This window comes from Esox lucius, chromosome 20, assembly GCF_011004845.1.
Source record: "Esox lucius isolate fEsoLuc1 chromosome 20, fEsoLuc1.pri, whole genome shotgun sequence".
Classification (NCBI taxonomy): domain Eukaryota; kingdom Metazoa; phylum Chordata; class Actinopteri; order Esociformes; family Esocidae; genus Esox; species Esox lucius.
In genome coordinates, this window is record NC_047588.1 from 30,042,362 (window position 1) to 30,056,095 (window position 13,734).

The 13,734-nt window shown below is 44.2% G+C and overlaps 1 protein-coding gene across 4 annotated transcripts in view; it reads right to left on the reverse strand.

Moving 5' to 3' along the window:
* The window catches only part of adam22 (ADAM metallopeptidase domain 22), a 69,923-nt gene that overhangs the window by 23,942 nt on the left and 32,247 nt on the right, over positions 1 to 13,734 (reverse strand). For all 4 annotated transcript variants that reach the window (XM_020041230.3, XM_020041231.3, XM_010902497.5 and 1 more), the window contains exon 6: positions 2,511 to 2,574. In XM_020041230.3, the coding sequence (XP_019896789.1) occupies positions 2,511 to 2,574 (64 nt within the window). The remainder of the gene's footprint in view (positions 1 to 2,510; positions 2,575 to 13,734) is intronic.

Sequence of the window (13,734 nt, forward strand, 5' to 3'; positions counted from 1 at the left end):
AGAAACCCCAACTGCATTTTTACATTTTCGTTTACCTGGTTAGCTGATGATTCTGCACTTTTTATCATTTTTTTGATTCACTAAGAGGTAGTGCTGTCAGTATGCTGCCTCATCTTTGAAAAATACACACACACACACACACACACACACACACACACACACACACACACACACACAGTGACCCCCAGGGAGTTTACTGGGATGGTTTGGCCTGTCAAACGCAACAGACTGTGAACCGCAACCGCTAGTAACCCGCAGAGAAGACCAACCAAGTTGTCACACCTGGTGGCTCACCAGCCTAAAGGTTTATTTTCGTGTCAAATGACCAATCAGTCATGAATGTTTTTTTGTAAATAATGATTTTTCACTAATACATGTAGATTAATATGCTGTGTCATTTCAGAGTATTTGAGCTTATGCTGAATACTATTTTGTAGACATTAATGATTCAGAATGTACGGACATTTATTAATATTAAATATAATTAGAATGTATTTAAATATGGAGTCTTTGTTTTATAACTTAGCACTACATTAATGCTATAATGTTCTTGTGTTCCTTTTCCAAAGTATTGTTTTTTGGGTGAGGAAGGATAGCCTTTCTTAATTATATATTTTGACACCAAACACACATAATATGGTATGAGCTGTGACTAGGATTATGGGTTGGTCACAGATGGGCCCCCAAATGTCCTTGTACAAAAGAAAAGGGCGTGGCCTGCATGCTGGAGGAGTCCAAATGATCTTGGATACAGGCTGCTGGCTAATTAATATGGGGGGGGGGGAGCTGGCTGCCCTTTCATTCAGGCTTAGATGTCCCAATGATTCTTTTCTGTGAATATGTTCGTGTGTGTGTAAAAGGGGTTGGCTAAACGCCACAAAGGATCTCCCCACTTCCCCTCCAACCTCCATCCTCCTCATTCATAGGCCACCCCCACACTCTCCACCCCACAACCCGTCTTTACACACTCCAACCGCACCATCCCCCACCTCCCCCTGGCATCCCTGAGGTCTATTTAGTCGGCATGTCCTTTAGGCATATTCTATTTATCATATTTCTATGCTAAGCAGATCAGTATTGTTTTGAAACCACGAGCCAAGTGCCAGGCGGGGAATATGGAAGCAGGACTCTGACAGTCAGACACGGGGTTCTGTACAAAGATAACACACTCAGCAGAAGCAGCATTGGGGAGAACCGGTCCCAGAACACCTTCAACATCTTCCCCATATAGGTCCACATTAGTCAGCATCTTAGTTGCCTGACTCACCGGTTCTGGTTCTGGTTCTGCCGAGGTGGAATAAAGGCATATGGGTGAGCCATATGGCCATCAGGAGCCCTGCTGTCTCTGTGTTCTAACCATCTAATCCAACCGGATCATTTCATTGGATCACCCAGGTATCAGCTTGGAAGCTGTCTGCTGGCTTGGGGAGTGGACTCAGACACTGTGATTACCAAGCGAAGAGCTCTAAAAATCAGACGGACAGTTTTTTTAAATACCTTATTGTATAATCTGCCTGTCTGACAGACAGGTCTACAGAAAGAGCCGTGGGGCATGTTTACAGAACACCGCCTGAGAGGATCTCTAAAAATAAACTTCAGAAACACTGTCTGCTGACTGTGGATTTATTAACAGAACGCTGCATCTCTATGCAAGCAAGCACGGCAGTGTGAGACAGACCGCGCATACAGGGCACCGAGGGCAACGCTTTGTCTTTCCAGCAGGCATCTGTGCGTGAGTCAAGCCGACTGTCAGAGAGAGAGAAAAGGAGAGTACCTGCCAGAAGGGCAGACATATCAGCTGCTCTGAGTCCAGAAACAGACAGCCGACACTGGGTTTGAAAGCAGCACAGCATTGCTTTGTCATGGAACCAGGATGCTAATGGCTAACTAGGGAGCAGCATATAGATGCCACAGAGTTTCTGAAAGCTTACTGGTGACCATTTAAGCCTACAGATGTAAACAGGTTGTGTGTGTGTGTGTGTAGCAGAGCACTGCAGAGATATTCTGAGTTAAGAGATCTTAAAGCGAAATCTTCTCTTACTCTCCCACTCACTCTATCATTTGAATAATTCAGTCCCATCAGAACGACTGCAGAGGGACAGAAGAAGAGTGAGTAAGGGGAAAAGAGGAGCGAAGAAAGGAGAGGAATGGACAGAAGGGGGGAAGGAAAGAAGAGAAGAGAGAGATGAAGGCGATACGGAGGAGGCTGCTAAAACAGACGTCACAAATCCACAGAGTCTGAGTGCTGTTCCAGTTCTCCCGCACACCCTCGTTCTCCCTGACCCCTCTCTTTTCCTCACCCCCTTGATCTCCCAGACCCACTCCTTCTGACTCACCCCCACGTTGTCTCCGTCTGTCCCTCTCTCCTGCATTCAGGTCTGCCTGCAGCTGTGATACTATTCAGTCCTGAAGAGATCTGTTACACAGAGTGTGTGTGTGTGTGTGTGTGTGGGTGTGTGTGTGTGCATTCCTGAATGGGTGGCAAGGATAGGGTTCACCAAGGTACTTACGCCGATGCTGTCCTTCCCTCCAGGCTCAATCATGTAGGTGTGATTCCCATCAAAAAACATCCCACTGAGAGAGAGGAGAGAGGATTAGGATTTCATTAGGATCCCCATTAGCCACAGACAATTGCAGCAGCTGGTCTTTCTGAGGTCCACACAGAACATAGAACATTACATAACACATGTCATTAATGTGCAAACACAAAGAAAGACATAAGAACCTACAGTACAAATACAGATAGTACAACTGCACATTCAATTCTAGTCTGGCATTATTATTCCTTCAACTAACAGGTTTCATATCAATTTGCAACAGGGTGCCTTCCCCATCACAGACCGACTCCCCCATCACAGACCGACTCCCCAAGCACAGACTGACTCCCCAAGCATAGACTGAATCCCCCAGCACAGACGCAGAAAACCTGTGTCCTTAAGGAGCAATAGAAGGGGAAGAAGGGGGGCAAGAAAAGAGGCATAGATCAATATGGCAGCTACTGCAGACATAAACAAGATGGATGCCACTACTCTCTCTTCTTTACAGAAGCTGATCTGTCTATCCTGCTTGTCTGTCTCTGTTCTGCCTGCCTGCCTGTCTCCCTGTCCTGTCTGCCTGCCTGTCTATCAATTAATTTTTTACCCAGATAATGTAGTAATTATTTAATGTCAAACTTTTGTGGTGCTACATGTACATGTGCTAGCTAATAGCAGAGACAAAGTACTAATTCAAACTGCAGGTTGAAACAGGGCTTGTGAAAAATCTAGATGGATTTCCAGGAAATAATTGCATGATTCAGCTTACTTCCTAAGTTCATTTATTAATTAAGTATTTCTGATGTTAAATTGCTAGAGAGCGGTTTTAACTGCTATTTGGCAGAAGATTCCTCACCAACAATATGGAAATCCTCCACATATGCCCATTACATGAAGAGCAACTCATCCAACTGCAAGCTCACAACAATGTTCAGACTAGTGGCAAAGAGTTGTCCTCCCTCTGAGCTCTACGTTAGAGATAAAGAGCTCTGAAAGGCTGATTCTCCCCTAGCTACAAAAGTAAGTTCAAATTAAAAAGGCACAGGGGTGTTCATGACACAGTTCTGTCCCTAATACACTGCATACACACCAGTCTGGAGAAACCCAGGGCTGAAATAGATAGGTTTTCCCTCTGGTGTGGCCAGAACTAACTGGACCATAAATGGGCATTTCACCCTGGGAGACCCTTAGTTGGTTTATATTATGTTTGAGAGAATTCCAGGGCAGTGAGTTTTGTTTCATTCATAATCGGCAAGGACCAAATTGAATGCCTCTGTTCTTCACTCAAAACCTTCCTTTTCAAAATTTTTGGAAAGGAAAGAAAAAGGTTCAGTGGTCTCTTAATTTTTTCCAGAGCTATATATATACAGTATCTCACAAAAGTGAGTACACCCCTCACATTTTTGTAAATACAGTGGGGCAAAAAAGTATTCAGTCTGCCACCAATTGTGCAAGTTCTCCCACTTAAAAAGATGAGAGGCCTGCAATTTTCATCATAGGTACACTTCAACTATGAGAGACAAAATGAGGAAAGAAAATCCAGAATATCACATTGTAGGATTTTTAATGAATTTATTGGTAAATTATGGTGGAAAATAAGTATTTGGTCAATAACAAAAGTTAATCTCAATACTCTGTTATATACCCTTTGTTGGCAATGACAGAGGTCAAACGTTTTCTGTAAGTCTTCACAAGGTTTCCACACACGGTATTTTGGCCAATTCCTCCATGCAGATCTCCTCTAGAGCAGTGATGTTTTGGGGCTGTCGCTGGGCAACACGGACTTTCAACTCCCTCCAAAGATTTTCTATGGGGTTGAGATCTGGTGACTGGTTAGCCCACTCCAGGACTTTGAAATGCTTCTTACGAAGCCACTCCTTCATTGCCCGGGCGGTGTGTTTGAGATCCTTGTCATGCTGAAAGACCCAGCCATGTTTCATCTTCAATGCCCATGCTGATGGAAGGAGGTTTTCACTCAAAATCTCACGATACATGGCCCCATTCATTCTTTCCTTTACACGGATCAGTGTTCCTGGTCCCTTTGCAGAAAAACAGCCCCAAAGCATGATGTTTCCACCCCCATGCTTCACAGTAGGTATGGTGTTCTTTGGATGCAACTCCGCATTCTTTCTCCTCCAAACTCAAGTTTTTACCAAAAAGTTATATTTTGGTTTCATCTGACCATATGACATTCTCCCAATCCTCTTCTGGACCATCCAAATGCTCTCTAGCAAACCTCAGACGGGCCTGCTTAAGCAGAGGGACACGTCTGGCACTGCAGGATTTGAGTCCCTGGCGACATAGTGTGTTACTGATGTTAGCCTTTGTTACTTTGGTCCCAGCTCTCTGCAGGTCATTCACTAGGTCCCCCTGTGTGGTTCTGGGATTTTTGCTCACCGTTCTTGTGATCATTTTGACCCCACGGTGTGAGATCTTGCATGGAGCCCCGGATCGAGGGAGATTACCATTTTCTTATAATTGCTCCCACAGTTGATTTCTTCACACCAAGCTGCTTACCTATTGCAGATTCAGTCTTCCCAGCCTGGTGCAGGTCTACAATTTTGTTTCTGGTGTCCTTTGACAGCTCTTTGGTCTTGGCCATAGTGGAGTTTGGAGTGTGACTGTTTGAGGTTGTGGACAGGTGTATTTTATACTGATAACAAGTTCAAACAGGTGCCATTAATACAGGTAACGAGTGGAGGACAGAGGAGCCTCTTAAAGAAGAAGTTACAGGTCTGTGAGAGCCAGAAATCTTGCTTGTTTGTAGGTAACCAAATACTTATTTTACAGAGGAATTTACCAATTAATTCATAAAAAATTCTACAATGTGATTTTCAGATTTCCCCCCCCTCATTTTGTCTTTCATAGTTGAAGTGTACCTATTATGAAAATTACAGGCCTCTCTCATCTTTTTAAGTTGGAGAACTTGCACAATTGGTGGCGGACTAAATACTTTTTTGCCCCACTGTATTTGAGTATACCTTTTCATGTGACAACACTGAAGAAATTACACTTAGCTACAATGTGAAGTAGTGAGTGTACAGCTTGAATAACAGTGTAAATTTGCTGTCCCCTCAAAATAACTCAACACACAGCCATTAATGTCTAAACCGCTGGCAACAAAAGTGAGTACACCCCTATGTGAAAATGTCCAAATTGGGCCCAATTAGCCATTTTCCCTCCCCGGTGTCATGTGACTCGTTAGTGTTACAAGGTCTCAGGTGTGAATGGGGAGAAGGTGTGTTAAATTTGGTGTCATCGCTCTCACACTCCCTCATACTGGTCACTGGAAGTTCAACATGGCACCTCATGACAAAGAACTCTCTGAGGATCTAAAAAAATGAATGGTTGCTCTACATAAAGATGGCCTAGGCTATAAGAAGATTGCCAAGACCCTGAAACTGAGCTGCAGCATGGTGGCCAAGACCATACAGCGGTTCAACAGGACAGGTTCCACTCAGAACAGGCCTCGCCATGGTCAACCAAAGAAGTTGAGTGCACATGCTCAGCGTCATATCCAGAGGTTGTCTTTGGGAAATTGTTGTATGAGTGTTGCCAGCATTGCTTCAGAGGTTGAAGGGGTGGGGGGTCAGCCTGTCAGTGCTCAGACCATACGCCGCACACTGCATCAAATTGGTCTGCATGGCTGTCGTCCCAGAAGGAAGCCTCTTCTAAAGATGATGCACAAGAAAGACCGCAAACAGTTTGCTGAAGACAAGCAGACTAAGGACACGGATTACTGGAACTACGTCCTGTGGTCTGATGAGACCAAGATAAACTTATTTGGTTCAGATGGTGTCAAGCGTGTGTGGCGGCAACCAGGTGAGGAGTACAAAGACAAGTGTGTCTTGCCTACAGTCAAGCATGGTGGTGGGAGTGTCATGGTTTGGGGCTGCATGAGTGCTGCTGGCACTGGGGAGCTACAGTTCATTGAGGGAACCATGAATGCCAACATGTACTGTGACATACTGAAGTAGAGCATGATCCCCTCCCTTCGGAGACTGGGCCGCAGGGCAGTATTCCAACATGATAACGACCCCAAACACACGCCAAGACGACCACTGCCTTGCTAAAGAAGCTGAGGGTAAAGGTGATGGACTGGCCAAGCATGTCACCAGACCTAAACCCTATTGAGCATCTGTGGGACATCCTCAAACAGAAGGTGGAGGAGCGCAAGGTCTCTAACATCCACCAGCTCTGTGATGTTGTCATGGAGGAGTGGAAGAGGACTCCAGGGGCAACCTGTGAAGCTCTGGTGAACTCCATGCCCAAGAGGGTTAAGGCAGTGATAGAAAAATTATGGTGGCTACACAGAATATTGACACTTTGGGCCCAATTTGGATATTTTCACTTAGGGGTGTACTCACTTTTGTTGCCAGCGGTTTAGACATTAATGGCTGTGTGTTGAGTTATTTTGAGGGGACAGCAAATTTACACTGTTATTCAAGCTGTAAACTCACTACTTTACATTGTAGCTAAGTGCAATTTCTTTAGTGTTGTCAAATGAACAGATATAATAAAATATTTACAGAAATGTGAGGGGTGTACTCACTTCTGTGAGATACTGTATATACCCTTTTGTTACCCTTTTGTCGCCAAAACATCCCTGACCTGCCGAGGCATGGACTCCACTAGACCTCTGAAGCAGTGCTGTGGTATCTGGCACCATGACGTTAGCAGCAGATCCTCTAAGTCTTGTAAGTTGCGAGGTGGGGTCTCCATGGATTGGACTTGTTTATCCAGCACATCACACAGATCCTCGATTGGACTGAGATCTGGGGAATTTGGAGGCCAAGTCAACACCTTGAATTCATTGTTGTGTTCCTAAAACTTTTTTCCTGAACCATTTTTGGGTGCATTATCCTGCTGAAAGAGGCCAAAGCCATCAAGGAATACCGTTGTCATGAAAGGGTGCACATGGTCTATAACAATGCTTAGGTAGGTGGTACGTGTCAAAGTAACATCCACATGAATGGCAGGACCCAAGGTTTCCCAGCAGAACATTGCCCAAAATATCACACTGCCTCCCATAGTGCATCCTGGTGCCATGTGTTCTCCAGGTAAGTGATGCACACATCCATCCACGTGATGTAAAATGTCTGCGGCCAGGCAGCCTCATACACAACAAACTGTGAAGCACTGTGTGTTCTGACACCTTTCTATCAATACCAGCATTAACTTTTTCAGCAATTGAGCAACAGTAGCTAGCCTGTTGGATCGTATCACATCGCTCCCCACGTGCATCTATAAGCCTTGGCCGCCTATGACCCTGTTGCCAGTTCACCGCTTTTCCTTCCTTGGATCGCTTTTGATAGGTGCTGACCACTGCAGACCGGGAACACCCCACAGGGGCTGCAGTGTTAGAGATGCTCTGACCCAGTCGTCTAGACATCACAATTTGGCCCTTGCCAAATTCGCTCAGATCCTTACGCTTGCCAATCTTTCCCTGCTTTTAACACATCAACTTTGAGGACAGAATGCTCACTTGCTCCCTAATATATCCCACCCACTGACAGGTGCCATGATAACGAGATCATCAATCTTATCCACTGTAAAATGTATAGCATACTCATTTTTGAATATGGCTGCAATTGTTAAAACTACAGGACTCCATCCATCCATCATCTTCCGCTTATCCGGGGCCGGGTCGCGGGGGCAGCAGTCTAAGCAGAGATGCCCAGACTTCCCTCTCCCCAGACACTTCCTCCAGCTCTTCTGGGGGGACACCGAGGCGTTCCCAGGCCAGCCGGGAGACATAGTCCCTCCAGCGTGTCCTAGGTCTTCCCCGGGGTCTCCTCCCGGTGGGACGGGACCGGAACACCTTCCCAGGAAGGCGTTCCGGAGGCATCCGAAACAGATGCCCAAGCCACCTCAGCTGACCCCTCTCGATGTGGAGGAGCAGCGGCTCTACTCTGAGCTCCTCCCGGGTGACCGAGCTTCTCACCCTATCTCTAAGGGATCGCCCGGAGAAAGCTCATTTCGGCCGCCTGTATCCGGGATCTTGTCCTTTCGGTCATGACCCAAAGCTCATGACCATAGGTGAGAGTAGGAACGTAGATTGACTGGTAATCGAGAGTTTCGCCTTGCGGCTCAGCTCTTTCTTCACCACGACAGACCGATACATCGACTGCATTACTGCAGAAGCTGCACCGATCCGTCTGTCAATCTCCCGTTCCATCCTTCCCTCACTCGTGAACAAGACCCCTAGATACTTAAACTCCTCCACCTGAGGCAGGCACTCTCCACCAACCTGAAGTGGGCAAGCCACCCTTTTCCGACTGAGGACCATGGCCTCGGATTTGGAGGTACTGATTTTCATCCCCACCGCTTCACACTCGGCTGCAAACCGTCCCAGTGCATGCTGAAGGTCCTGGTTAGAAGGGGCCAACACGACAACATCATCTGCAAAAAGCAGAGACGAAATTGTGTGGTCCCCAAACCTGACACCCTCCGGCCCCTGGCTGCGCCTAGAAATTCTGTCCATAAAAATTACGAACAGAACCGGCGACAAAGGTACAGGACTCTCCATTCTCAAAACCAGCAGGCTCAGGAACAGTTTCTTTCCATCTTCTGTAATCCTGGTGAACTCTGTGACCCATCACTAACCATACCCACCCTTTGTATTACTGGACTCTGTCACTGCCTTACAAAGTCTGATAAGGACGTTTTCATTTGTCTACAGGTACGTGTCGTTGCTGGTATTCCTGTATTTCATTTGCACATGCTGACCTGCACCTTAAAATTGCCTTCATTGCACATTTAGAACTGCCACTGTAGTTGCATTTACAATTTTTACATATACATGTCTACCTCGGAAACCTTCAGTTGCACATGCTACCCTACTCCTTCAATTTGCCTCAAATGCAAATTCAGAATGCCATTGGGAATTGCCATTTGTACTCGCACAACTATTTATCCCACTTGTACATACCTTATATTTAATATTAGAAAATGTTCTGCCCTCCTCGTTTTGCTTCCATTGCACATTTTGAATTGCCATCTGTAATGTATTTGCATTAATTGCACATCTATACATTCCACTTGTACAAACATATACTTAATACTTCTATTTGCACTTCTGGTTAGACGCAAACTGCTTTTCATTGTACTGTACTTGTACTTATTCAATGACAAAGTTTAATCTAATCTAATAAAACATCAATTGACTTGAGTCTTTGGTATTAAAAACCGTGACTGTGGAAATTAACTATTGAGATATTTTATATTCTCTGATCGCCATTTTGTTAGGAAGGCTGCCTATGTCTGCTATGAATGCTGGAACTTGAGTGTGTGGTATTTTATGAACAAACTAATACTGAGGACGTTTACCGGAAAATTCTAAGTCGCTCATTCAAGATTGGTGTGAGGAGATGATCCAAAGACCTGGTTACTAGCTTTTGGAAAGACCCTCACATCCCAGCTCTGGAGATTAAAGTAAAGATAATTGAGCAAGTGGAAAATTACACATTTTTCAAATTACAATTGAAGAAAAGCTCTCATCCTTAATTTCTTTGCACAGAAATTAAGGATGTTTAATGTACACCAATCAGTACCACAGTCATTTGACAAATGCTTATTAGAATCCATCTTAGATTTTTATAAACGGTGGTTTGGTGCTTTGGGGAAGATGTCAGAACCCCATTGAACAGGAAAATAAGAATCAGTGGAAAGGTCAATTTAGGAAGCCAAGAACCCCTCAATGACATTTACAGAAAACTATTTATGAAGAAGGAGATACAAATAGCCTTTGACGTGACACAATAAATGACCAGTATAGGCTCCTATCCTACAGTGTAGGTGGAGACTTCCCTCAAACAAAATTGTGAAAGCAGCGTCTAGTCTTGTGCCATCATTGACTACTGAAGTACTTATTTTTTTACATGAAAATTTACTGAGAACACCCCATAAAGTACATGTATTGTATATGTTTACAGACAACCCAAGAAGTACTGGCATGCTTCATGAAATGGCAAATAATAAACCATGATAGTCCTTGATGGTGTTTGTTCTTATGGACTGCCCTTTTGAATTCAAACCACAGGTTTCTTTTGAATTCAAGTGTAGAGGTCAATGTCTTGTTGAAAAACAGAGAAAGAGCACCAAGCAGCACAACTGAAAATTAAACTAAAAGGTACAGTATAAGGGTCAGTTAGAAGGTACAGTATAAGGGTCAACTAGAATGGCCCACCAGACGGTACAGTATAAGGGTCAACTAGAATGGCCAACCAGAAGGTACAGTATAAAGGTCAACTAGAATGGCCAATTAGAAGGTACAGTATAAGGGTCAACTAGAAAGGCCAATTAGAAGGTACAGTATAAGGGTCAACTAGAATGGCCAACCAGAAGGTACAGTATAAAGGTCAACTAGAATGGCCAATTAGAAGGTACAGTATAAAGGTCAACTAGAATGGCCAATTAGAAGGTACAGTATAAGGGTCAACTAGAATGGCCAATTAGAAGGTACAGTATAAGGGTCAACTAGAATGGCCAACCAGAAGGTACAGTATAAGGGTCAACTAGAATGGCCCACCAGAAGGTACAGTATAAGGGTCAACTAGAATGGCCAATTAGAAGGTACAGTATAAGGGTCAACTAGAATGGCCAATTAGAAGGGACAGTATAAGGGTCAACTAGAATGGCCAATTAGAAGGTACAGTATAAGGGTCAACTATAATGGCCAATTAGAAGGTACAGTATAAGGGTCGACTAGAATGGCCAATTAGAAGGTACAGTATAAGGGTCAACAAGAAGGTATCGTTTAGGCGTGTTCACACAGCACCTTAGCCTAGGGCTATGAGGCTGCTAAGCACTGGGCTAAGACAGTGTTCACACCTGCATATTTCGAAGTGGGCTAGCACTACCCTTAGCCTAGGGCTAGCTGGCACTGCTCTGGAGCAGGGTTAGCACTGACTTTTCACGGCTAGCCCCAGAAACATGGTGACAAATTAACCAGCTTAGAAATACAAGTGTGAATTCTTAGCCTAGGGTTAAACTTTAGCCCAGGGTTAACAAACTCTAGTGTGAACACAGGCTAAGACAGCCCGGGGCTAGGATAGCCCAGGGCTTAGAACAATGCAGTATGAAAAGGCTGCATAACAGTCAAATAGAATGGCCAACTAAAAGGTACAATATAAGGGTAAATAAAATAGCATACAAATAAATCATCACATTTAAGAGGGCTAAATAATTTTCAAAAGATTCATGATAGGCAGCAGAAAACAAAGGTTTTTAACCTAGATTTAAATACTGCCTCACCAACCTTTGTCCTTACTCTGGGAACGGTTAGAAGACCAGACCCTGATGACCTGCGGGTTCTAGAGGCTTCCTACTGAGTGAGTAGGTCTGTGAAGTAACTCGGTCCTGAACCACAGAGTGATTTATACAGTGAGGAGAACAAGTATTTGATACACTGCTGATTTTGCAGGTTTTCCTACTTACAAAGCATGTAGAGGTATGTAATTCTTATCATAGTTACACTTCAACTGTGAGAGACGGAATAATTAATTTGCATTTTATTGCATTAAATAAGTATTTGATCACCTACCAACCCGTAAAAATTCTGTCTCTCACAGACCTGTTAGTTTTTCTTTAAGAAGCCCTCCTGTTCTCCACTCATTACCTGTATTAACTGCATGTGTTTGAACTCATTACCTGTATAAATTACACCTGTCCACACACTCAATCAAACAGACTCCAACCTCTCCACAATGGCCAAGACCAGAGAGCTGTGTAAGGACATCAGGGATAAAATTGTAGACCTGCACAAGGCTGGGATGGGCTACAGGAAAATAGGCAAGCAGCTTGGTGAGAAGGCAACAACTGTTGGCGCAATTATTAGAAAATGGAAGAAATTCAAGATGACGGTCAATCACCCTCGGTCTGGGGCTCCATACAAGATCTCACCTGGTGGGGCATCAATGATCATGAGGAAGGTGAAGGATCAGCCCAGAACTACACGGCAGGACCTGGTCAATGACCTGAAGAGAGCTGGGACCACAGTCTCAAAGAAAACCATTAGTAACACACTACAATCCTGCAGTGCATGAGAGGTCCCCCTGCTCAAGCCAGCGCATGTCCAGGCCCGTCTGAAGTTTGCCAATGACCATCTGGATGATCCAGAGGAGAATGGGAGAAGATCATTTGGTCTGATGAGACAAAAATAGAGCTTTTTGGTCTGAACTCCACTCGCTGTGTTTGGAGGAAGAAGAAGGATGAGTACAACCCCAAGAACACCATCTCAAGAAGCATGGAGGTGGAAACATCATTCTTTGGGGATGCTTCTCTGCAAATGGGACAGGACGACTGCACCGTATTGAGGGGAGGATGGATGGGGCCATGTATCGCGAGATCTTGTCAAATCAGCAGTGTATCAAATACTTGTTCTCCCCACTGTAGGTAACAACATCTTGAAATTAATTCTATGAGATACAGGAAGCCAGTGCAGAGACCTAAGAATTGGTGTAATATATTCAGCTTTCATAGTTTTTGTTAGAACTCAAGCAGCAGAATTTTGAATGAGCTGCAATTGTTTTTAAGAGAGACCTGAAAAAAGGCCATTACAGTAGTCCAACCTACTGTCTCCTACTATCGCCAATAAAACCGTGGACGTTTTTCTAGATCTGGTCAGGATATTAAACTAATTATTTCAGCTATATATTAATTTGCTTGAAGATAGTTCTGGCACAGTTCTGTACTATGATTGGTTCGGGCCAATCACAGTAGGCATACTTGTGAAGATCAAGTGGATGTCCTCTGCAGTGACCAAATTGATGTGCGTCATTACGGGTAGGAATAATTTAAAAATTCACAGATCAATTCATCATCCAGCGTCTATGTGAAGGTCCCCTTGTTCCTGCCACGGCAAAGACATGTAGGCGTGTCCACCCCCACTGTTTTGGTGAACTAACACCTGCTCTTCTTAAAAATCAGTAATTCTGACTGTTATTGGGTAAAATGGTTGGCGCAGTTAGCTATTTTAAGCTGAATAGACTAACTGTATGTCACTGCTGAATTAACTACTAATTAAATGTAAACATGTGTATGTGCGTGACTAGGACACACACACACACAAACACCCACAAAACAAAGGCTGGGCTATTGCTCCACAAGCTGCATTCACATTCACACCAACGGTTCCACCAGACATGACAAACACACACAAATCAAATTCATTACACAAAGAAATTGCACATTTTAGGAC